Source organism: Pungitius pungitius, chromosome 14 (genome assembly GCF_949316345.1).
Source record: "Pungitius pungitius chromosome 14, fPunPun2.1, whole genome shotgun sequence".
Lineage (NCBI taxonomy): Eukaryota > Metazoa > Chordata > Actinopteri > Perciformes > Gasterosteidae > Pungitius > Pungitius pungitius.
In genome coordinates, this window is record NC_084913.1 from 9,920,836 (window position 1) to 9,943,417 (window position 22,582).

Sequence of the window (22,582 nt, forward strand, 5' to 3'; positions counted from 1 at the left end):
GAAATTCCCGTTGAGTGTAGCCTTTTCTGCTCTAAATGCGCTACCCGGGAGAGCCAAGGGAGTTTCCTCTTTGTGTGGAGTGACCAGTGGTAACCCCTCTCCGGCCTCATTAGGGCAATTCAGCACGAGGAACTGACCCTCTCCTTTCAGTTTGTATGGATTTACTCAGTGTGGGAAAGATGACAATTGACAAAAAGAAGCACTTGTACATGTTTTAATGTCACATTGCTACTCTTCACATAGACAAATTCATTTGGTTACGGTAAAATAGGAGTTGCAGAAGTGATGGTTAAGGGGATAAGGCGAACAATCTTGCCACTTATTTAACTATTTACAACAAGATTATTTCAAAGGGGACTCGATAAATTCCAATGTGTTGCTATTCTCAAAGGAGGAAAAAAACGTCACAAAAACATTTGTGAGCATAAAACACAAACAATCACATTTCATGCACATTACATTCGAGGACTATAAGATAAATGTACATTGATCAATCAGAATTGAGAAAATAATTATTTATTGCACATCCTAACAAGTCCTTTTTAGGTCATTAAATTAAAACCATACAAACAATATTCATCTATTGTCCCCTCAAATCAAAACGCCATTTGTCACACTAGCAACAATATCTTTTGCTCAAATTCTTGATCTCAAAATACATATGCAAAGACAGCACATTGCGATTTCGGGAAGAAGGACCTATGCACCATCAACGCATGTACTATTATTCTAATGAAGCAGATGAGGAGATTTCCTTTTGAGTGGACTTGGGCCACAAGCTCCATGAACTGTCTTCCATGCGGCATATGGAGCAGAATTTAAAGAGGCATATGTAAACAACAGCTTGTACAAGCTGAGATTCGACGTAGAAGTTTACATCTGAGATCATCGGCCCAAACATGTGACGCCATCTGCATCCATGTAGAGTGTGATCACATGATGTGCAGATATATTCACATGTGTAAATGATACATCTCAATGTTTCACTTTGGTGTCAACATAACCACAGTAACAACGTTCAAGTTTTCAAAACCTGTAAAGAGCTGATTATTGCAGCTCTTGTCATCATCTTTCATACGATTACTCAGAGATTTCAAATATATAACTTGGATTCAATTTTTCACCAGTAAATGTATTCAAAATCGATCTGAAATCATGTCACCCACTCTGTACAGAACAGGATATTTGTTTGTATGTTGTTTGTAAGGTAATACAAATCCTTTGTATGTAATCAAAGATATGCATTAATAAAATGTTATATGTTAGAAACCTGTTCAAAAGGTTGCTGCAATATAACATGTAGGCTATTTACATATTTGCGCACATTTCTGGTCTTTCAAGTGACCAGTGCAACAGTGCGAGACTATTCTTTACTTGCTCTCTAATTGACTTCAACAAGTTTGATCAAATTCAAATGCCTGAAGTCAAAGAATTGGAACCGAGTGAGCAGTTGGGAAAATCCTTTTCCGACATGTCTTCATTCATTCTGACAGGTACAGGCGATGCAATGCGCCAATGTCCGAATCAGGAGCGTGTGCACATGTCCACAGTTAAATAAGACTTTATAGGTAGTGTTTCATCAGTATGTTTGGGAGCTCTCATATACAGTGCGTGGTCATTCCTTTAGACACATTACAGACAGTAGTCAAGAACAGAAACAAGACATCTGTCTTGACAGAGAAACATGTGTAAAAACAAGATTTCCTTGAAATTAATGAAAATATATATATATAAGAATAATGGAATAATCAACAAACCCTATAAATGCCCAATTGGTTCCAGGGCTTTAAAAGCTTTCAAATACACACTAAAAATCTACCCATATATAATGCAATGAAGGAAAAAGTTGAAATTACACATGGTGCATAAAAATGTTACTGTACAGACCACTTTTCAAGTAAATGCGGGGAATCAGCGCTCTGTCCACCTTGAATCCACAATTGTGGCCATTTTGTACCTTGTTTAAAGCCCTATGTTCCTTCTTTAAAAAACTGCATTTGCTGTGAGGATCTAAATGCATGATCCTCCGAGGTAATACTCTATATAGTTCCATCATTCTCAAGATATCCAACTTTTAAAACCATTGAACACACAAAATAAATAACAAAATGGAAAGGAATGACACTGGCTTCATGTATTCGGTACGAGAGCTCAACCAAATCTGGAAGTGAAAGAAAATCGGACCGTCACATTAAATCCCCCATCATCCTTTGCTGTTCAGGGTTTTCTCATGAGAACCAACAGCAGGGCTGCTCTCAGCAGCGCAGGGTGTGACCTTGTCATTATCAGTAAAATTGTCAAAATTCTAAACCTCAGACTGGATTCAGACTGAAGCTTCAAATATGCATCGGCGAGAAGGCGTGGAAAGGAAATTGGGCCTCGTCCTCGTCCAAAAAGAAACACTGGAAGTAGGGCATCTCTTCTGTGGAGGACAATACGACATGAGGCAGTACAGTTCAGTTCACTTTGACCCTCGCCTCGCTCTGGCAGAAGAACACCGCGCATGCAAGCTACACATTTGAGTGACAATTTGCTAATGAGAGGGGGCTTTTGTACTTACCTTGAATCTGGAAGCTGTCTGATACTGAATGCTCAGCTATCAAAAGAAGAACACAATTGTAATCATAAAACAATAGTGTCACATTACTCAAAAAGACTGCTTTCCGATACAGTACCTTTTATTTCCCCCTCCATGGCAGCTTTCTTCTCGGTAGATCTTTCTACAAAAAAATGAGCATTTTCTTTGTTGAAATAAAGTTAGAATATTATCTTCAATAAAGTTAGGTCTTAACAAACAGCTGTACCTTTCTTTGGTGGCTCCTGTATCTCTTTAAGAACTCTATCAGCTGGAAATAAATAATAATTATCAGTCAAAGATTCAAAATCACTTCCTGCAGAGCAGACAGCAACTGTTGTACTGCACCTTGAGCTTTCTCCTCTTTGCTTGTCCTCTTCTCAAAGTTTTTTTCTAAAATAAATAAATAATGGTTATTTCTGTCCATAAATAAATCCTGTCTCCAGTGTACAGTAGACGAAGAAGACACTTTACGAACTCTGACCGCTGCAATCAATCACAAAGTTTCCATATACAGCATATCGTGGATGTAATGAAAGAATTGGCCACTACATAAAGGTTGTATGTACCTTTCTTTGTTGCAGGAGATTTGACTTTTTCTTTTAGAACCTCGAGTAGTAGTAAAGAAATGGACAATTAAAGGGATTTCCTTTACCTCTTGTATGAGCCAGTGTAGCATAAACACGTTTTCATTCTCGCTCCAGAACAACAATGTTAAACATTACTTAGAATGTATAAGTGGTTGTAAAAGGACATGCCCAAACAGTGAACACATTAGGATTGTTTCACCAGCATGCGTGTTCAGTCAAATAATGGATAATAAACACTCAATTCCACGCCTACGATGCACAATGCATGTTTCATAGAAAATCTGTGGTATTTTGTAAATGATTGTCTATAAACCTATAAGAAAATAGTTAGGGTTTCTTAAATTGATCTAAGTAGTTGTGAGATAAGATGCAAATGTCCTCATACTACACACAGTACCTTTCTTCACTGCAGCCAGTTTGTCCTTTCCTTTAGGAGTCTCCAGTTCTACAAAAGGGAAAGTAAAGTCAGGCTGACATTGGGGACCCAGAACTTGAGAACAAAAGCCACTATTAGCTTGTTCTTCAACTCTGCTTATTGCAGCTGCGGGGCCACAGCATTACAACAACAATATTGGTTTAACCTCTAGAAGCAGCTTGCAGAGGATGAGGCATCTACAACTAGAAAGCAGTTATTAGTTTTAAACAGTGAAACTCAGTTGAACAGATTCATATTATTGATTTGTACCCTATTGTGTACCCTTTTGTACCCTTTTGAAGAGCAAAAACAATGCTCACTTCACAATTAGTGGTTGTTTGTCCGCTTCTAATGCTTCCAGCTCGATGCAATGTCTTTGATAAATTCTCTAAATGTATTATTCTTTTTATTTTATAATCTCCGACATTTACAACACTGAGAATGGTCTTCGCTTTGGAATCTCAGCCCTTTATTGGCTCCATTCCGAATTATAAAAGCATTACATCATCTGTGTGTGCAGTGGTTGTCAGACTACACCTGTTCACGCAGACTATTCCTCAGCATCACTGTGTGAAAACAGCAGTTTCCAGTTTCTGTGGAGCTCCTACAGTGAAATCCTTTCCCAAAATGTTGATTTATTATCGCTCTCATGGACAAAACACTTGTTTCTCTCCTGAGCAATCCAATCAGAGCGTTTACACAACATGACCTACATTGCCTAACTAGATCACTATAATTACAATCTCACATGGATTACTCTCAAACAGCACTAATGTACCTTTCTTCACGTTGGCTGCTTTGGACTTTTTCTTCAATACTTCTGTGAGAAAAGCCCATTAATGCATGTTCATTTGTGACGATACGCTTTAATTAGAGCGCATTAAAGGATAATGTTAAACTGACTTAATAAAAGTAATAATTCAGTACATTCACTAAAAGCACTGTCCCCAAAATCACAGTGTTAGATGTAAATGTTGGATTGGTACCTTTTTGTTTGGCCATGTCCTTTGGTATTGAAGGCTCTGAGTAGATAAGAATGTAATTTCTGTTGATGTCATCTAGTTTGTTTAAGTTGTGGAAGTAGGACAACAGTTAGTGTCTAACTACAAGCCAGTCTAACTTAAATCAGCGCGGGCTACCTTTCGTCCTGAGGAGGGATTTGACATCTCCCTCCTTGGTGTCATCCTCAGTTTTAGAAGGAGCTAATTAATGAATGAAAATGTATTTTCAAATTGTGACTTTTCATCATTTTAAAATAAATTTAAAATACTTTGTCTCGTCTGTTTTTTTTGTTGAAACCTACCTTTCTTTCCACGAGGTGGCTTAGGCGTCTCCTTTGATAACTTTATTGCTGAGCATAATGAAAATGATTTTTGTTAGTTAAACTTTTACCAAATAATGATGGATTGAGTTGGCTTTACCTTTTCTGGCGAGAAGGAGCTTGGTCTCAGGTTCTAAAGAGAAAGAAAAAGAAGTGGCGTGATTAGACTACATCACATTTCTTAGAGATCTGATTTAATATGTCGGATCTGAATATTTTACGGTTTCCTCCTCTGAAAATGAGAAAATGCATCCATACAACTAATGAGCACCTTTCTGTGAGGTTTTAGTCTTTCTTTTTTCTTTTAGAGCAGCTTCTATAATAAAAGAAAGGAGAGGAAATGTCACAATTAGCCTATTTAAATAAACAAGCTTAGAAAACTGATCACAAATGGCAAGTGGCCAAATTGACTGAGAAAATGATAGAAATGAAATGGAATCACTTTTCACGTGACACTAATGTAACACCATATTCATATCAACATTACTGTTTTGAGGCATTACGAGGAATTAAAGCATGAATCTCTAAGAGAATTTCATCAGCGGCCACATCCTTATAAAATAACCATAGAAACACATTCCTGCTGCATTCCTTCTTTTCTTTAGATCAAAATCTTCCTTCAAAATCACATGTAAGAGAAATACACAACACGATTAATTCTAATGTATGAAGTTCATTCAAAATCAACAAAATTAACCAATTAAATAAAACCAAAAGACACATGGATCGTGCACTAAAAGGAGATAAACCAGCCTTTGGTGGGAGTCAGTGGCTCGGCCTTCTTCTCCCCGAGAACCTCAGCTTCTAAAACAAATAACAACAAAAACGGAAGTTGTCCATTTGATTGTAGCCCGTTTAATACTGGCACAGTTTATTTACACACTCAAACCACATAATAACATAAGATTTTATATTTCTTTTATTTCATAATAAATAATATAGTAATTTCGACATAAATTAGGTATGAGTAAATTTGATAAAATTCGGTAACTACCTTTTTTTGTTTGTGCTGGTTTGACTTTCTGTTTTTGAGTTATAGACACTATGAATGAGAAAATATAGATGTGTTAAAAGTAAAAAAAGATGAAAGCTTTGGTTTATTTAAAATTTTGAAACGCATCAATGGATGTTGAGCAGTCGTCCCTTTAAATATCAAAATACATAATGGTCAACCTATGAAAAGAATAAAAGGGTAAAACCAAAAGATACTGTATACCTTTCTTTAGTTTCACAATCTCCACTTTATCCTTTGCTATTGATACATTTTTGTGCAGTACTTTTGCCGCTGTTAGAAAATATTTAAAGCACAAACAAACTACAAGGACTAGTTTTGTCTTAATTGGAGCAGGTCCTTCATTCCAGAAAGTTAAATACAACCAAATGTCATTTTCCAAACCAAACCTAATACCATGATTTAAATCTTATGTAATGTTTAAAATGTACCTTACCTTTTTTTGCAGAAACTGCTTTGACTTCCTTTTTTGGCACTTTGACCTCTGAAATAGTGAATAAGTGTAGGTTTAGGCTCATCGACAACCATCTGAAACATGGAAGAATCTGATATTATGTAAAAAAACCAAAGCCGTACCTTTTTTCACAGGCACTATTTTGACTGTGAGTTTGACCAGAGACGCATTTCTGGGAGCGACTTCTCGTTCTGCAAGCAGCCAAAACATCAAAATCAAATGACACACACAGTATGTTGTTCCAATTTATTATTATAATATTATTATAACATTTACAAATGATACCTCTTTTCATGTCAACTGCTTTGGCCTTTTCTTTTAGAGCAACAGCTTCTGTGCGTCAAACACGTAACCGGTTTAATCTCCATTCTAACAATCATTTTCCTTTTTGCTAATTGAATTGTTTGTGTTACCTTTCTTAGCAGGAGCTGCTTTCGCTTTGTCCTTTGAAACGTCTTTGTGACAAAATAGGATAGAGAGGTAGGTTAAACTTTATTTTAGTTAAATATGCATTGTGAAATCCTTAACTTAACTTTTACAATTTTTACAAAATTACAAGCATCCTTTTACCTTTCTTCGTGGGTTCTGGTTTGGCCTTCAAGTCAGAATGTTTAGGAATCTCTATTATTGCTAAACATAAAAGATATATTCAGAAAGGGTAAAATATCACAGTTGAGATTTTTTTTATGGTCTATTATCTCACCTGGTTTTGTAACATTGAGAAGTACTTTAATCCTCTGTGCAGCCTTCTTAGGTTCATCATCTGAATTAAAAAGGCAAAGCTGATCAGTGAACAGTTTCACACAAAAAATACTGCAGAAAGAGATAAAGCGACATATTAATCTTTCCTTCATCCGGGTCCAGTCAGGACTCTCTGTAACGTTCTATGATTATTCACTTCTAAAGTTCGACTGATAATTTACCATTATTAATTGCTAATATCGTGATACTATTATGAGCTTTGTTACAGGCTTCATGGATGGTTTTCCATTACCTTGTTTTACACGCGTAGGTTTGATGTTTTCCTTTGGTTCCTTTACGGGCTCTTTATGAGCTGCCCCTGGAAAAAGAATTCAAAACCTTTAAGATTACGTTTATATAAAGATCCGTTTTTATGATGTTGCACTTTCTTTGGATATGTAACGTGTGTGCATCTGTTGTACCGATGAAATGTTTTTGACCAAAAATGTGTATTGTATCTAACTGAAATATGGCTTATTTGTAATGTTTAATTGTTGTGTTGGTTGGTTTCATTATTGAAATAAGACATTATTGAGCAACTAAACTAAAAGCATCAGCATCAAATAAAAACATTCCTCATACCTTTCTTTGCAGATTCTTGTTTGGCTTTCACTTTAGGAGCTTCAGGAACCTCTATTATTGGGAATAATTTGAAAAATGTAATTATTTACTCATTTTATTTTCCGTTGAACGTGTATTTTATAGGACTTTATGCACACAGTAATTCTAACAGACGGTTTGAGTCAAGGAAAACATTCAGATTCTTGACATGTCCTATTGATACACATCAAGCGGTTTGTTGATGACCCCACTGTAGGTAGAAGTTACCATGTGGTGACAGTGAGTTAGTGAGTTACTTACTTGTCTTTGTGACATCCATGTGCTCCTTTTTCAGTTTAGGAACTGACTGCTTCTTTGCAGTTCTTAAGCCATCCACTGCCCCCTCGGGTTCATCAGCTGAAATGAACAGCAGTACTGCTTCATTACATTTCTACTAATATTGGGTGTCAAATTGTACCTTCCAATGTTCTTGGAAAAAAATTACAGATGATGGAATTTTAATGTGATTTTTGTGGATGACTATAGGAGACACAGAGCAATTGTGAGCAATTGACCAGTAATATTGTTTTCGTGTGACGTTCTCTCTTTAAGTCCTTTTCATCAACTGGGCTTATGGAAAAAAATCTACCAAACACAAGAATGAACCACCACTGTCAAATCTAAGGACAACACAACCGAAGATGCTGGAGTTTAACAGTTACTTGATATTGCTATGAACTTCTTAAATGCTTTGTTAATATCCCATTTCCATAATAAAACCGTCCATAGTGCGATTCACTTTTTAAGAATGTGTGATAAAATAGTTTTAAATACTGCTCCTCTATTAATTCATGATATTTTAAAGATTGACTGTTGATTGCCACCGTAGCTTTAAGTTCACATTAGGTTACCTGTCTTTGTAACAATCTTGTGGTCCTTTTTCGGGATAAGAACTGTCTGCTTTTTTGGAGCTTTCAGGACCTTGACTGCCCTCTTGGGTCCATCAACTGAAATGAACAGCAGAAAGTGACCAACAAGGACATTTTCAGGTTAGGACAGGCTCTCGTTTTGTTTTTATTTAACCAACTTGGTTGGACCGTATCACCGAAAAATTCATCAATTACTAACACTAATATAAAATATCACTGTGATCAGAACTTTTACAAAGTGTATTATCTCACCTTCTTTTGTGACATTACGGTGTTCCTTCTTCAGAACAGATGCAACCTCTTTCAAGACTACTTTAATCCTCCTTGAAAGCTTTTTGGGTCGAACGCCTGTAAAAAAACAAATGAAAAAAAAAGTTTATTATTAATTATACTGAGGAAATTTGCTTGAACAAAAGTAACATACAAATCCATTTAGCTTTCTTTAAGGTCAAGTTAGGCTTCGCTTTGGGACTAATATTTGCAAACCTTTTGTTGTCTTGTATGATAAGAGTTTTGAGCAAGAATTTGATATATGACACTTTCTTAGATTGTTTAACGTTTTATCTGGGAAACAAATACAAAGTTTTATGTTTTATTTTCATCATAACATTAGTGTGCATTTTCATCCTTGAGAGGTCTGATAAAAGATTGGCAAGATTTTGGAGCATCCACACATCTAAATAAGAACTGGTTCATTTTACACATAAACTGACAATTGACAAAGAAAAAAAAGGCATGTTCTTAGCTTTATAAAAAGGGAAAATTCAAAAATTATTTAATTTGCTCATGTTAAACTTTAAATTTGTGTTTGTAGCACTTCTTGTAATACCTTATGTTAATAACGACATAACTGTAATCTAGGACTGTATCACTAAAAATCATCAATTACTAATACTTATACTAATACATAACATCACCGTGATCAGAACTTTTGCATAGTGTATTATCTCACCTGCTTTTGTGACATTAAGGTGTTCCTTCTCCAGAACCTCTTCCTTGACTACTTTAATCCTCCTCGCAGCCTTTTTGGTTGCAGCGTCTGAATAGAAATGTAAAGCTTTTTGACCAGTTTAACGTAGAGAGGAAGTATACAGTAATTGAAAAAATTACTAAATTAATTTACACTTCTTTAGGCTCAATTCAATATGCTGTATGCTGTATGCTATCGTTCCTGTAACAATAGTATAACTCTCATCAGCCATATTTGTACTATGTGTTTAGTTTTACTTAATTGTTGCTATGTTAATCCACTAAACTAAAATGGTGAACATGCCGGTACTCCCTACACTCCCAGGCCCCTTTGTTCCGTGGGATCTTTTATTCATTATACACGCACAACATCAGTATGCAAGAGTAGCCATAGAGAGATGTTAGCACGATGTGAGCGTTTCTGTCAATTGTTCAATCAGCTGCACCATCGTGTGTTACACGGAGACGTTGGCATGTGCCTACCTTTGGTAGTATCACCAGTCTGGACAGGTTCTTTGTCTTTATGGGTCTTTTTAATATTTTTCTCATTGGAGGGTTTTGTTTGTTCTACGTTTTCAATAGATATTTTCTTTGATTCCTTTTGCTCTTTGGGCATCACGTCTTTCTGGTCTTTGGAGGGTTTCTCTTGGTCTTTTTTCTCTTTTTCTTTTGTAGGTCTCATTATTTTTTTATCCTCCTTTGGTGGCTCATTTTCTTCCTTCTCCTTTGAATGTTTATTCAATTCTTTCTTTTCCTTGGAAGGCTCCCTTGGTTCCTTCAGTTCATTGGGTTTCATTACTTTCTCTATTATTTGATCTTGAGTTTTTTTCAGTTTCAATTGTAGCCCCTCTTTGAGTGATTTATTTTCATCTTTGTGAGACTTGATTTCAACTTTTTCTTCTTTGAGAGGTTTTATCTCTTCTTTCTTTTCTTTGAGAGGTTTAATCGCCTTTATTTGTTCTTGAGATGTTTTTTGTACTTCTTTATCTTCCTTAAGTTGTGTCTTGGCTTCTTTTTTAGTTGGTTTATTATTTTCTCTTTCTTCTAAAAAAGATGTATTGACTTCCCTCTCTGCGCTTGAGGGTTTATATACATTTCGATGTACTTTCAATGGTTTCTCTGCTTCTTTATCTTCTTTTGGTGTTTTCTTTAATCCTTTTCGTTGCATTGATAGTATCTTGACTCCTTCTTTTGTGTTAAATGGTTTATTGACCTCTTTCACTTCTTCAAATGGTTTATTCACCTTCTCGTCCTCTTTGGACTGTTTCTTGACTTCTTTCATTTCTGTAAATTGTGTCTCACCTGCCTTTTCTCTGGATGGAGTCCTGACTTCTTTCACTTCTCTAGAAGATTTTTTCACCTCCTTCTTCTCCGTAGATGTCTGGACTGTTTTCTCTTTTTTGGATGGTGTCTTGATGTCTTTTTCCTCCTTAGGTGGTGTCTTGGCTTCTATCTTTTGTCTGGATGGAGTCTTGACTTCTTTTTCTTCTTTGGGTGGTGTCTTGACTTGTCTCTTTTCTTTGGGTGGTGTCTTGACTTCTTTCTCCTCTTTGGATGGAGTCTTGACTTCTTTCTTTTCTTTAGGTGGTGTCTTGACTTCTTTCTCCTCTTTGGGTGGTGTCTTGACTTCTTTCTTTTCTTTGGGTGGTGTCTTGACTTCTTTCTCCTCTGGAGATGGAGTCTTGACTTCTTTCTTTTCTTTAGGTGGTGTCTTGACTTCTTTTTCTTCTTTGGGTGGTGTCTTGACTTGTCTCTTTTCTTTGGGTGGTGTCTTGACTTCTTTCTCCTCTTTGGATGGAGTCTTGAAGTCTTTCTTTTCTTTAGGTGGTGTCTTGACCTCTTTCTCCTCTTTGGTTGGTGTCTTGACTTCTTTCTCCTCTGGGGATGGAGTCTTGACTTCTTTCTTTTCTTTAGGTGGTGTCTTGACTTCTTTTTCTTCTTTGGGTGGTGTCTTGACTTGTCTCTTTTCTTTGGGTGGTGTCTTGACTTCTTTCTCCTCTTTGGATGGAGTCTTGACTTCTTTCCTTTCTTTCGGTGGTGTCTTGACTTCTTTCTCCTCTTTGGGTGGTGTCTTGACTTCTTTCTCCTCTTTGGTTGGTGTCTTGACTTCTTTCTTTTCTTTGGGTGGTGTCTTGACTTCTTTCTCCTCTTTGGATGGAGTCTTTACTTCTTTCTCCTCTTTGGGTGGTGTCTTGACTTCTTTCTTTTCTTTGGGTGGTGTCTTGACTTCTTTCTCCTCTTTGGTTGGAGTCTTGACTTCTTTCTCCTCTTTGGTTGGAGTCTTGACTTCTTTCTCCTCTTTGGGTGGAGTCTTGCCTTCTTTCACCCCTTTGGGTGGTGTCTTGACTTCTTTTTCTTCTTTGGGTGGTGTTTTGACTTCTTTCTTTTCTTTGGGTGGTGTCTTGACTTCCTTCTCTTCTTTGGGTGGTGTCTTGACTTCTTTCTCCTCTTTGGGTGGTGTCTTGACTTCTTTTTCTTCTTTGGGTGGTGTCTTGACTTCTTTCTCCTCTTTGGGTGGTGTCTTGACTTCTTTCTCCTCTTTGGTTGGAGTCTTGACTTCTTTCTCCTCTTTGGATGGAGTCTTACCTTCTTTTTCCTCTTTGGGTGATGTCTTGACTTCTTTCTGTTCTTTGGGTGGAGTCTTGACTTCTTTCTCTTCTTTGGGTGGTGTTTTGACTTCTTTCTTTTCTTTGGGTGGTGTCTTGACTTCTTTTTCTTCTTTGGGTGGTGTCTTGACTTCTTTCTGCTCTTTGGGTGGAGTCTTGCCTTCTTTCACCCCTTTGGGTGGTGTCTTGACTTCTTTTTCTTCTTTGGGTGGTGTCTTGACTTCTTTCTCCTCTTTGGGTGGTGTCTTGACTTCTTTCTCCTCTTTGGGTGGTGTTTTGACTTCTTTCTTTTCTTTGGATGGAGTCTTGCTTTCTTTCACCCCTTTGGGTGGTGTCTTGACTTCTTTTTCTTCCTTGGGTGGTGTCTTGACTTCTTTCTCCTCTTTGGTTGGAGTCTTGACTTCTTTCTCCTCTTTGGATGGAGTCTTACCTTCTTTTTCCTCTTTGGGTGATGTCTTGACTTCTTTCTTTTCTTTGGGTGGAGTCTTGACTTCTTTCTCTTCTTTGGGTGGTGTTTTGACTTCTTTCTTTTCTTTGGATGGAGTCTTGACTTCTTTTTCTCCTTTGGGTGGTGTCTTGACTTCTTTCTGCTTTTTGGGTGGTGTCTTGACTTCTTTCTCTTCTTTGGATGGAGTCTTGACTTCTTTCTCCTCTTTGGGTGGAGTTTTGACCTCTTTCTTTTCTTTGGGTGGAGTCTTGACTTCTTTCTCCTCTTTGGATGCAGTCTCACCTTCTTTCTGCTCTCTGGGTGGTGTCTTGACTTCTTTCTTTTCTTTGGGTGCTGTCTTGACTTCTTTATCCTCTTTGGATTGAGTCTTACCTTCTTTCTTTTCTTTGGGTGCTGTCTTGACTTCTTTCTTTTCTTTGGGTGGTGTCTTGACTTCTTTCTTTTCTTTGGGTGGTGTCTTGACTTCTTTCTCCTGTTTGGATGGTGTCTTGTCTTCTTTCTGCTCTCTGGGTGGTGTCTTGACTTCTTTCTTTTCTTTGGGTGGTGTCTTGACTTCTTTATCCTCTTTGGATTGAGTCTTACCTTCTTTCTGCTCTTTAGGTGGTGTCTTGACTTCTTTCTTTTCTTTGGGTGGTGTCTTACCTTCTTTCTGCTCTTTGGGTGCTGTTTTGACTTCTTTCTGTTCTTTGGGTTGTATCTTGACTTCTTTCTTTTCTTTGGATGGAGTCTTGACTTCTTTCTCCTCTTTGGGTGGTGTCTTGACTTCTTGAAGTCGTCTTGTTACCTTTGTCCCATTGTTTAGTTGAACTCTGACTTCTTTCTGTTCTTCAAGTGTTTTCTTGAAGTCTCTCTTATCTTCTGATGGTTTCTTGACCTCTTTTGTTTCTGAAGTTGGTTTCTTGACATCTTTCTCTTTAATTGGTGGTTTCTTTTCCACTTTCTCCTCTACAGAATGTTTCTTGACTTCTTTCTGTTCTTTAGATGGTTTCTTGTCTTTTTTCTCTGCATGAGTTGGTTTTTGAAGTTCCTTCTCTCCTTCAGATGATTTATTTACCTCTTTCTTTTCTGGAATTGTTTTCCTGACTTGTTTCTCTTGTCCAACGGATTTTCGGACTTCTTTTTTGTCTTGAGATGGTTTCTCGACTTTTTTATGTTTAATTGATAATCTCTTCACTTCTCTCTCTTCCTCAAATGGTTTTGTGACGTCTTTCTCCTTTTTACGTGGTTTACCAACTTGTTTCTTGTATTGTTTCTCTTGTCCAGTGGGTTTCCTGAACTCTGTCTGTTCTTCAGATGGTTCCTGGATCTCTTTCTCCTCTACAGGTGGTTTCTTCACTTCTTTTTCTGCTTGAGTTACGTTCTGGACTTCTTTCACTTCGTGACATGATTTCTTTACCGCTTCCTCTTCTTGAATTTGTTTCCTTACTTCTTTTTTGACATCCCTTTCTTTTTTATATTGTTTCTTGACCTCTCTTTCTTTTTGAGGTATTTTTTGGACTTTTGATAATTTCTTTATCTCTTTCTCTGCATCAGTCACTTTCTGAATCTCTTTCTCTTGTCGAGATGGTTTCTTGACTACTTTGTCTTCTTTAGATGGTTTCTTGTGACCCTTTTCTGTTTCAGATGCTTTCATAACTTCTTTACTTCTTAGTGGTTTCTTTGCTTCTGTTTTTACTTGAGTAGGTTCTGTCACTTGTTTTGTTTCTTTATCTTCTTTGTGCTTCTTCACTTTTTTCTCTTCTTTGGGTGGTTTATTAAGTTCTTCCTTTTTAGTCTCTTCTTCTAAAAGTAATCATCAAATTGTCAGTTTTTAAAGCATTCAAAGTTAACAGTTACAGACTTGTAACGTCTAAACAATGTTAGCACTAACTTCTTTTATGTTATTTTGAAATATGTTACAAACAAACACATGATCTGATCTCAATGTTTTGTGTGCATTATAATTTATATTTATTTATTTTTTATCTATAGTATTTTTGTATTTTTGACCTTACCAGTATTTTTTAGCTTCAGTGGTTTGGCCTCTTCCTTAAGTTTTTCTTCTTTCAGTTTTATCTCAATGATTTCCTCAAGTTTGGCTCCCTCTTTTTTCTCCTCCTCGAGGTCTGTAATCAACAATACATCTTCTTTCATGTATCAGGTATTTGTATACATGTGTTACATTCTTGTTTTTACTAGATATGCTACCAAATTAATGCATTATATGAAAACTTTATATAAAATGTTGGGAATTAGTAAGAAAAGAAAGTGCAAAATACCAATAGAATTACCTTTGACAAAAGCGTCTTTAACTTCTTTTTTTGCAAGTCTTTCCTTTGCCTCTTTGAGAACTAAATTACATCATGAAAAGATATATAAAAGTGAACAGAACATTTGACAGTGTATTCTGACCAGTAATTACTCTGCATATTCTTAGCCCAGGCGTATTCGTAGTCACATGACAGGTAATCCTCACACAATAGTTAGTTATTCAGTCATATATTTTTGATACATAATTCAAGATCATATCATAAATCCCAATGTTATTTAGTGTCCAAATCTAGAAACCCATGGCTGCTTCCTCAGCCTGTTAGCTCCATCTAGCTGCCGCCTGTACTACTGGCTCAATGCCCAAGGCAGCGGCTGTTTGGTCTAAAGCACTGTTAGCACCTTTGAAAATAGATCTTTTCATGAGTCATGAAAAAAACAAAATCCAATCTGAAGGAGCCCTGTACTGTTAGTCCCGAGATTCTCTTTCGGTCCTGCTATTCACACCTGTCATGACAAGTATATTTATCGAGTGCTATAATTTGTGTCTTAAAGAAACACACCATCTTATTGTGAAATATGCTCCTCTTTCCTGTTGTCAGATGAGGAGAAGAAGGATGGAATGTGATACTTGTGTGTACAGAAAGTACAAAGATTTACAGAGAAATCAACATTTTCTAGAATGAGTCTAGACGCTAGAGATATAAACGGCAAAGGCAACGCTGTTTCTCAGATGAAGGAGGAGCCTACCACCTAAATGTTCACATTGATTGTTGTTAAAGTTTAGTTAGTATAGCTATTTAACTTTGTTACACTCAACATACTTACATGCAAGTATTAAAACGATTAAATTCAGTCAATTGGTCATTCAACAAACATCTTATTGGTTCCGTATAACTTTTGTCACATTGCAAAGACGATAACGAGAAAATAAATACCCACACTCACTGTCCAGAAACATTTGCATTACTTGATAATGAAAAAAAGGATGAAATAGATGAGATGATAATGTTAAAAGCGTTGTACCTTTCCCATGTTTGTCAAGGTGTTCCTCTTTGTGAGCAGCTCTGGATCCGACTCTTCTCAGTCTCTCAAAGCGAAGATGAACCTTCCTTTTTTGTTTAAGTCCAGATCTCATGCTTTCAATCTCGTCACTGTTTTCATCACGTTCGTTGATGATGTCGGAGTTTTCGTCTCGGTGGTGAACTGTTGTTTCCTCTTCTTTAACGTTGTTGGATTCAGGTATGACACCTGTATTATTTAGCCTTTTAGATGATATCATTTCAAAATCAAGACGTTGGGTAAGACGTTCTTCATCTCCTTCGTCCACTTCCACCGTCTCCACTTTGAACAGATCTTCTGCTTCCTCCTCTTCTAAATGCTCGTTATCTTCCAGATATTCAACTGCATCTTTAGTTTTTGTCTCCTTCTCTTCCTCCTCCTCCTCCTCTAATTCTGCCACAAGTTCTATATTTGTCTCCTCCTCATCCTCTCCTGCATGTTCCTCCATTTCCACTTCAATTTTACTGTCCTCTTCTTCCTCACCATCTAATACTAAAATCTCTTTTTGTTCCTCCTTGTCCTCAATCTCTTCCTCCTGCACCACCAACACCACCACGTCCTCCTCCTCCTCCTGTTTTTCCTCCTCTACCACAAGTCCTGTTTTTGTCTCCTCCTCCTCTTCTATGGCGTGTTCTTCAATGTAAGTATCCTCCATCTCCTCAACTTCCACTTCAGTTTTTATGTCATCTTCTTCTTCACCATTGTCTACGAAAACATCTTCAGATTTTTTCTTCTCGTCCTCCACTTTGTCCTCCCCCCTCGTTTTTACCAAAATGTCTTCAGATCGGGTCTCTTCCTCCACCTCCACTACCAAATCTTCCATTTTGGTTTCCTCTTCTTTTAATGCATCCTCTTCTGTATGTGTTTCTTTCTCCCCTTTTCCCAAAACATCTTCAGCTTTGGTCTCCGCTTCCTGCTCCTCACTTGGTTCCTCTACTTGTTCTTCTTCAATAGCTTTTTTAATAATATCTCCACCTTCTTCTCCTTCAGCATTCACTGCTTTTAAGGCATCCTCCTCTTCTGTACCAGCACCTTCCTCCTCTTCCTCCTCTGTCTCTTCCTCATAAACCGCATCGTCCTCTGTTTGAATCTCCTCATGTTCCTCCTCCTCTCTGTCCACCTCGTCTCCTTCATTGATGGCTGGTGGTTCATGTCCTGTTTCTTCAAGGTTGATATGTTTCACTAGTGATGTGATAGTAACAAATTTAGTGCCTAATATCGACCTTGTATCAGACTAATGAATGTGACTAGAGAAAAAAATGATGAATACCATCCTCCTCCTCCACGTCTACTTCACGAGTAACTTCAGTGGAAACGTCTGCATACTCCTCCTGAATCTTTGAGTCTCGGGCTTCAGCAGCAGCAGCATCTTTGGCAGCTTGCATGATCTCTGTAACTGTACCATCAACCCATGAGACCGGGTCTTATCTGACCTTCACCGTTGCAAAAGCAGTTCCAAACTTTTTTTCAAGCGCAGAAGATGGGGTGAAATGATTGGAACAATGGCCATTCATAACATTTTATTGTACACACCATATGCTGCAGTTAATTACGTTTCTTTTAAACTTTTAAATTAGCTTACTTTCACACATTGTGAGAAGTGTGGTCCATTTGTCAATACGTTTTAACATTTGACATGTTTCTCTACATTTGTGAACATACTTTGGCTTCAGGCAAAACTGTTTTTTTGTATTTTTATTGGATTTGTTAAAGAAAAAAAAAGAAAAAATCTAGATTATAACTTCTTCCAAAAAACATTGTAGGGCATGGTTGTATTTTCTTACCTTTTTCAAAAGATGGCAGAAATACCCCTATATTTCAAAGAAAATATGGTAATTAATGAAAATTGCTTAGTTTTGAAGAAGTTAGTTTAGTGAGAAAAAGGATAAATCTTCTATCCTCACTCACCTTTTCGTCTTAACATTTTCACATCAGATGGGCGAGATACAGCTTCATCTAAACAAAGAGAACAAATAGACATGTTGTGCTAGTAGTATTTAGTAAAATACTTGTAAGTAGGTGAATAACAACAAAAAAGTGAAACCTTTTTCAGATACTACATTGACGGGTTCACCTAAAAAAAGAAAGAAGAACAAGATAAAGTCAAGGTGTCACTAGATTTTGTATTGATATATGTAATAAATACTTGTCACTATACGTATATGTGTAACTGAACCTTTTGTTAAGTTATTAAAGTATTTATTATTATAGGAAGTGTACCTCGATCAGCAACAAGCATGCTCGACATGTAAGCCACGAACAAATCTTTCTTGTCCGAGGCATCCAACAATGCATCTTCAACCACTTTCATGGGATCAATGGAAACTTCCGGCATGATGCCTGAAATATCAGCACAGTCAGTTAAACATGCTCATTGCAACACTATAAAAATCCATCTTTTGATTATTTGATATTAATTACCATACGCATACATGTGCGAATTCGAGTAATAAAATGAAATGCAAAAGAAGTGAACAACCAGCAATAGTCGCCATGTGTTAAAAATGTTAAAAGACCTTGTTGACCGATCAGCGTGGAGACGTAGCTCACAAGGCTGTTTATCTGCTCTGTGGTGATTTCTGCTGTCCTCTTTAGAGCTGACATTGGGCTGAATCCCACAGCATGCTGGAGATCTGATCAACAGAAAGGTGAAAAGTTAGCAAACTACAGTAGAGTGCATTGTAGAGGCAAACAGACATAGGGTAGATTATAAGATCAAATACTGAACCTTTTACTGTGTCCAGTATCACGTCAAGGACGGCACAGAGCACATCCTGGACGTAGCCCGTTATTCCACTCAGAACGTCATTAGAAACACTGAAGATATTTCTGCCAACAACCACAGGGTCCATGAAGCTTATGTCGGTGGTTCCTGAGAACAACAAAAACACATTCAAGCCGTTCAGTAATTCAAACACTGTTTGTTACACGGACAGTCAAAGAACAATGGGAAAAGATTGTTCTATCGACTGATGAACAATTATTAAGACAAAAATAAAAATAGTACACATCCCCCAAAAGTTACTGTGAGGTAATATTGATTAATAAGGAATTTAGGCAACAAATAGGAATTCAACATTACAGACATTGTGTTCGATATGAAAGTTATGCATGAAAAAACATTTAAAATATAATAGAAGTACCTTTTGTTATATCCAGCACACTGTCTACGATGGCACAGAGTATGTCCTGGATGTAGCCCACTATTCTACTCACGGTGTCATTTGTAACACTGAAGACATTCCTGCCAACTACAACCGGGTCCATCGAGGGAGTGTCCACGGTTCCTGAGGAAAATCAATGGAAATCGCATGAAGACAAATACGTATGCTGTTTGAAAATGTTGTCTTCATGATCATCTGAGATGTTACATGTTAGAGGGATGGTAAACGAGGAGAGTAAATACCTTTCACTACATCCAGAATTGTGTCCAGAAGGGTACACAGCACATCCCGGATGTAGCCCCCCACTCCACACACAAACCCATTAGTAACATTGAAGACACCTCTGCCTACGACCACAGGGTCAACGCAGCTAAGGTCAACTTCTCCTGAGAAAAACATGCGAGGGGAAAAATTTATTTATGATTAGTTTATTATCATGTTATTTGTTGTGAATAAAGCAGGGAAGACATACACATTCCTCGGTCACAAGTATGCATTAAATATGGAATACGCACCTTTATTAATACCCGATATAGTATTTGATGCGGTGTCTACAATGGCGCACAATGTGTCCTTGAAGGTGTCCACGACTCCACGCATGAAGTCATTGGTTGAATGGAAAGCTAGTCTGCCGATGATCACAGGGTCAACGTAGCTGAGGTAGAAGTTCCCTGGGGGGTAAATTATTACAGCTATTGTCACAGCACATGTGTACCATAATGGAAGAATCTTTGATACTTTGAGTCTGACGGTATTTTCCTACCTTCCTCATCGGAAAAGTAGCGAACAAATCCATCTTTTGCATCAGATATTTCTTCAGCTGCGTAGGTGGCAGCGGACATGGGGTCACTTAAATCAGGCGCACATTCTAGGGATTTAAGAAGTCAAACATTTCACTCGTTGCTTCTACACTGTGGAAAATGAGTGCCGTGCATACGCGCTGTCTCTCTTATGCACCTTGAAACTTATTGAGCAGACTGGAGACTTCCTCGACAGCGTCGTTCACAGCTTGCAGGGGGTCCGAAACGATTTGCTGAATGTCTGAGATTAATGACAGGATTAATGATGATTAACGTGTTTGATTATTGAAAGCTAAAAAGACGCACGGGTGACTTACCAGGGATCGCCTTGTGCTCCACAAAGTCAAACATCACCACTCCAACCACCACCCAGGACAGGAGAGCAGCCAGAGCCACCAGCAGCTCCGCGGACACTTTCAGCTTCCCGAGGAGGCCCAGACCTTTGGACTTGACGGAGCTCGTCTGTGGTGGAGCTGCTCCACTGGACCCACTGGCTGTGGAGGAGGAGGAGGCAGCTCCTTCATTTGGAAAAAAAAAGCAAAGAGATACTTCAGTCATTCTGAGACATCATCAATGCAGTGATGTTGTTCACAACTTTTGCCGCTTGGTCCTCTGCTAGATGGGACCAAGGAACCTTATTGGTAATTTATTCAATTTGTAATGTTTTCTTATAGGGTAAAAGCCATTAACAAATAACAAATGAACAGTGGCATGCAGCTGGTGTTGCATGCAGGTATTTCAACAATATAAAAATAAAATGAAAGACAAAGACACAGTCACAGGTCAATCTGGGACATCATATGTTATCTGATTATTTTTTATTTTTTAAATCAACATAGTAGTACTAATACACATACTAGTCAGTTTACTAGTCAGTTTACTGAAATATATGGATCTTATTTCAATTATTTTTCAAGTTGGGGATTTGACACATTACTCAGTATTGAATTTGCATGAATGAATCACTAAATATGATAGTTTAACAGTAATTGATGATAATTAATAACAGTAAAACTTTGTTTGTGTTTATGTCATTATTGTAGAACATTGGATGAATAACCACATTGCTCATAGAAATACATTGATCTACAAAATAGATTTTTCAGGCCTATTATTAAGGGCATGGTTCAGTAATTAGTGAAGTTTTGATGGGAATCTAAAAAAAAAAAATATATATATATATACATATTAGCAGTTCTTGGTGTACTTTTTACTTTGAATAGTACCGTGTATCAAAATAGGAAGTCCCTGTGGCATCTTCACTATTATAATGTCCCTCCATAGCCACCTTTCCAGTTTCATTTCTACAAACTGCAGCGAAACCATGATACGTGACGGGTATCTCCTCTGTGATCAAATGACATGCACCGCCTTTGCATTGCAAGTATTAGCCTATTAATTAAATGGCAAAAACGAAGTTGGAAACGAGAGGTCAGCCCCAGCAGCAGTCACGTCTGTCATAGGAGAGGACCGCTAATTCTCTGGCTACATGATATCCTGTATTTATAGCAACCGACTTTCAACACATTTCCCCAAGACGACACAACCTCCCCGCATCGCCCTTTATTTATTCCACAGCTCAAAGATGCTTTCAGTTGAGTAATATAATAATAAGTATGTGTTGATCATTTCTGTGCTAATGTGGGTAGACATACCTTCAGCCATGGTATTATAGTGACAATTTCAGCTGTAATCCTTTATGTTTGGAGCAAAGCCTCCTCGTGCAAAAGTGAACGGAAAATCACAGCTTCAGTTGGAGTCCAATCAGCATCCAGTTATTACGTGGCAAAGTCAATTATTCCATTTCCACTCGGCGACCAAAATCTTCTTTCCTGATGTGTGTAATATACAGGTTGAACTTCTCCAAAATAAAAATAAAAAGAGAATCACGCTTGAATTGTTAGATTTTGGAGCTGCCCGTGTGGCAGCATTGCAGAGGGGGCTGTGACAGAATACCCCCCAGTGTTATTGGTGCCTCACATGGGTATACTGTAGGTCAGAGCACAGCACAGGGAGGCTTCGAGGTAACTGTATCCACAAGAAGGTTCCGGGTTATTCTTAGCTGGGGCTCTGCACACCAGTTGCTGCGACGGCCCTTTTTTGGCGGTTGAAGTGTTGTGTGAGTGTGATCAGTTAGCTAAAGCGGGCTCCCTTATGACGGACTATGCTGTGACTTTTTATGACATTTTAATGGCATAATACAGGCTCTGTTTATTATATCATCATACGATCATTTACCATTCATACAATTAGGTTTTATTCACAATAAAATGGGATACTTTGACGTTTTGACATTTGAATGATGCTATAGAATTACTTTGAAGTACATTTGTGGTATACTTTACTATGACTTCTTAATGACACTCAGTATTGTGATTTCTTATGACGCACTCTACTATGTCTTTTTTTTATCCCTTATCATTTTTTATTGATTTATTGACTTTTTATTCAGTTGAGGACTTACCACCTTATGTCACTTTTTGACAATGTTACCACCATTGTACCATTTACAAACTATAAGTCATTGTATATATTGTTTTACATACTATAATAGTACTTTTAAAGGAACACTTCAACATACTACACCATGTCTATTTGATACTTTCATTTTGTTTTCCATATATATTATATTTGACATACTTTTAAAAAACTTTTTAACAGATATTATATGTTGACATTTTTCAACATATTATACCATCATTATTTTGA

The 22,582-nt window shown here is 37.4% G+C and overlaps 1 protein-coding gene across 18 annotated transcripts; it reads right to left on the minus strand.

Annotated features, from left to right (window-relative positions):
* Positions 1-200: 200 nt before the first annotated feature.
* Positions 201-21,861, minus strand: si:ch211-266g18.10 (titin). 18 transcript variants are annotated; one of them, XM_062557180.1, is made up of 44 exons: positions 21,529-21,861; positions 20,191-20,391; positions 20,031-20,114; positions 19,837-19,941; positions 19,589-19,744; positions 19,316-19,459; positions 19,053-19,196; positions 18,638-18,781; positions 18,426-18,542; positions 18,130-18,249; positions 17,954-17,983; positions 17,818-17,865; positions 17,694-17,720; positions 17,180-17,305; positions 15,874-17,091; positions 14,871-14,930; positions 14,595-14,705; positions 10,030-14,379; positions 9,530-9,616; positions 8,830-8,925; positions 8,560-8,655; positions 7,970-8,065; positions 7,691-7,741; positions 7,362-7,427; positions 7,071-7,130; positions 6,938-6,997; positions 6,781-6,822; positions 6,653-6,700; positions 6,490-6,558; positions 6,350-6,397; positions 5,896-5,943; positions 5,655-5,705; positions 5,173-5,217; positions 5,002-5,034; positions 4,884-4,931; positions 4,720-4,782; positions 4,567-4,638; positions 4,359-4,400; positions 3,563-3,610; positions 2,924-2,968; positions 2,805-2,846; positions 2,676-2,720; positions 2,561-2,596; positions 201-2,422 (listed from the first exon to the last, which is right to left on the minus strand). In XM_062557180.1, the coding sequence occupies exons 1-44, from the start codon at positions 21,536-21,538 to the stop codon at positions 2,337-2,339; spliced, it is 8,718 nt and encodes a 2,905-aa protein (XP_062413164.1). In that variant the 5' UTR covers positions 21,539-21,861; the 3' UTR covers positions 201-2,336. The 18 variants fall into 18 exon arrangements, with proteins under 18 accessions (XP_062413164.1, XP_062413166.1, XP_062413165.1 ...); XM_062557182.1 differs by having other exon boundaries at positions 6,653-6,697; positions 6,938-6,988; positions 10,030-14,382; XM_062557181.1 differs by having other exon boundaries at positions 6,938-6,988; positions 10,030-14,382; positions 21,529-21,860.
* Positions 21,862-22,582: the final 721 nt, after the last annotated feature.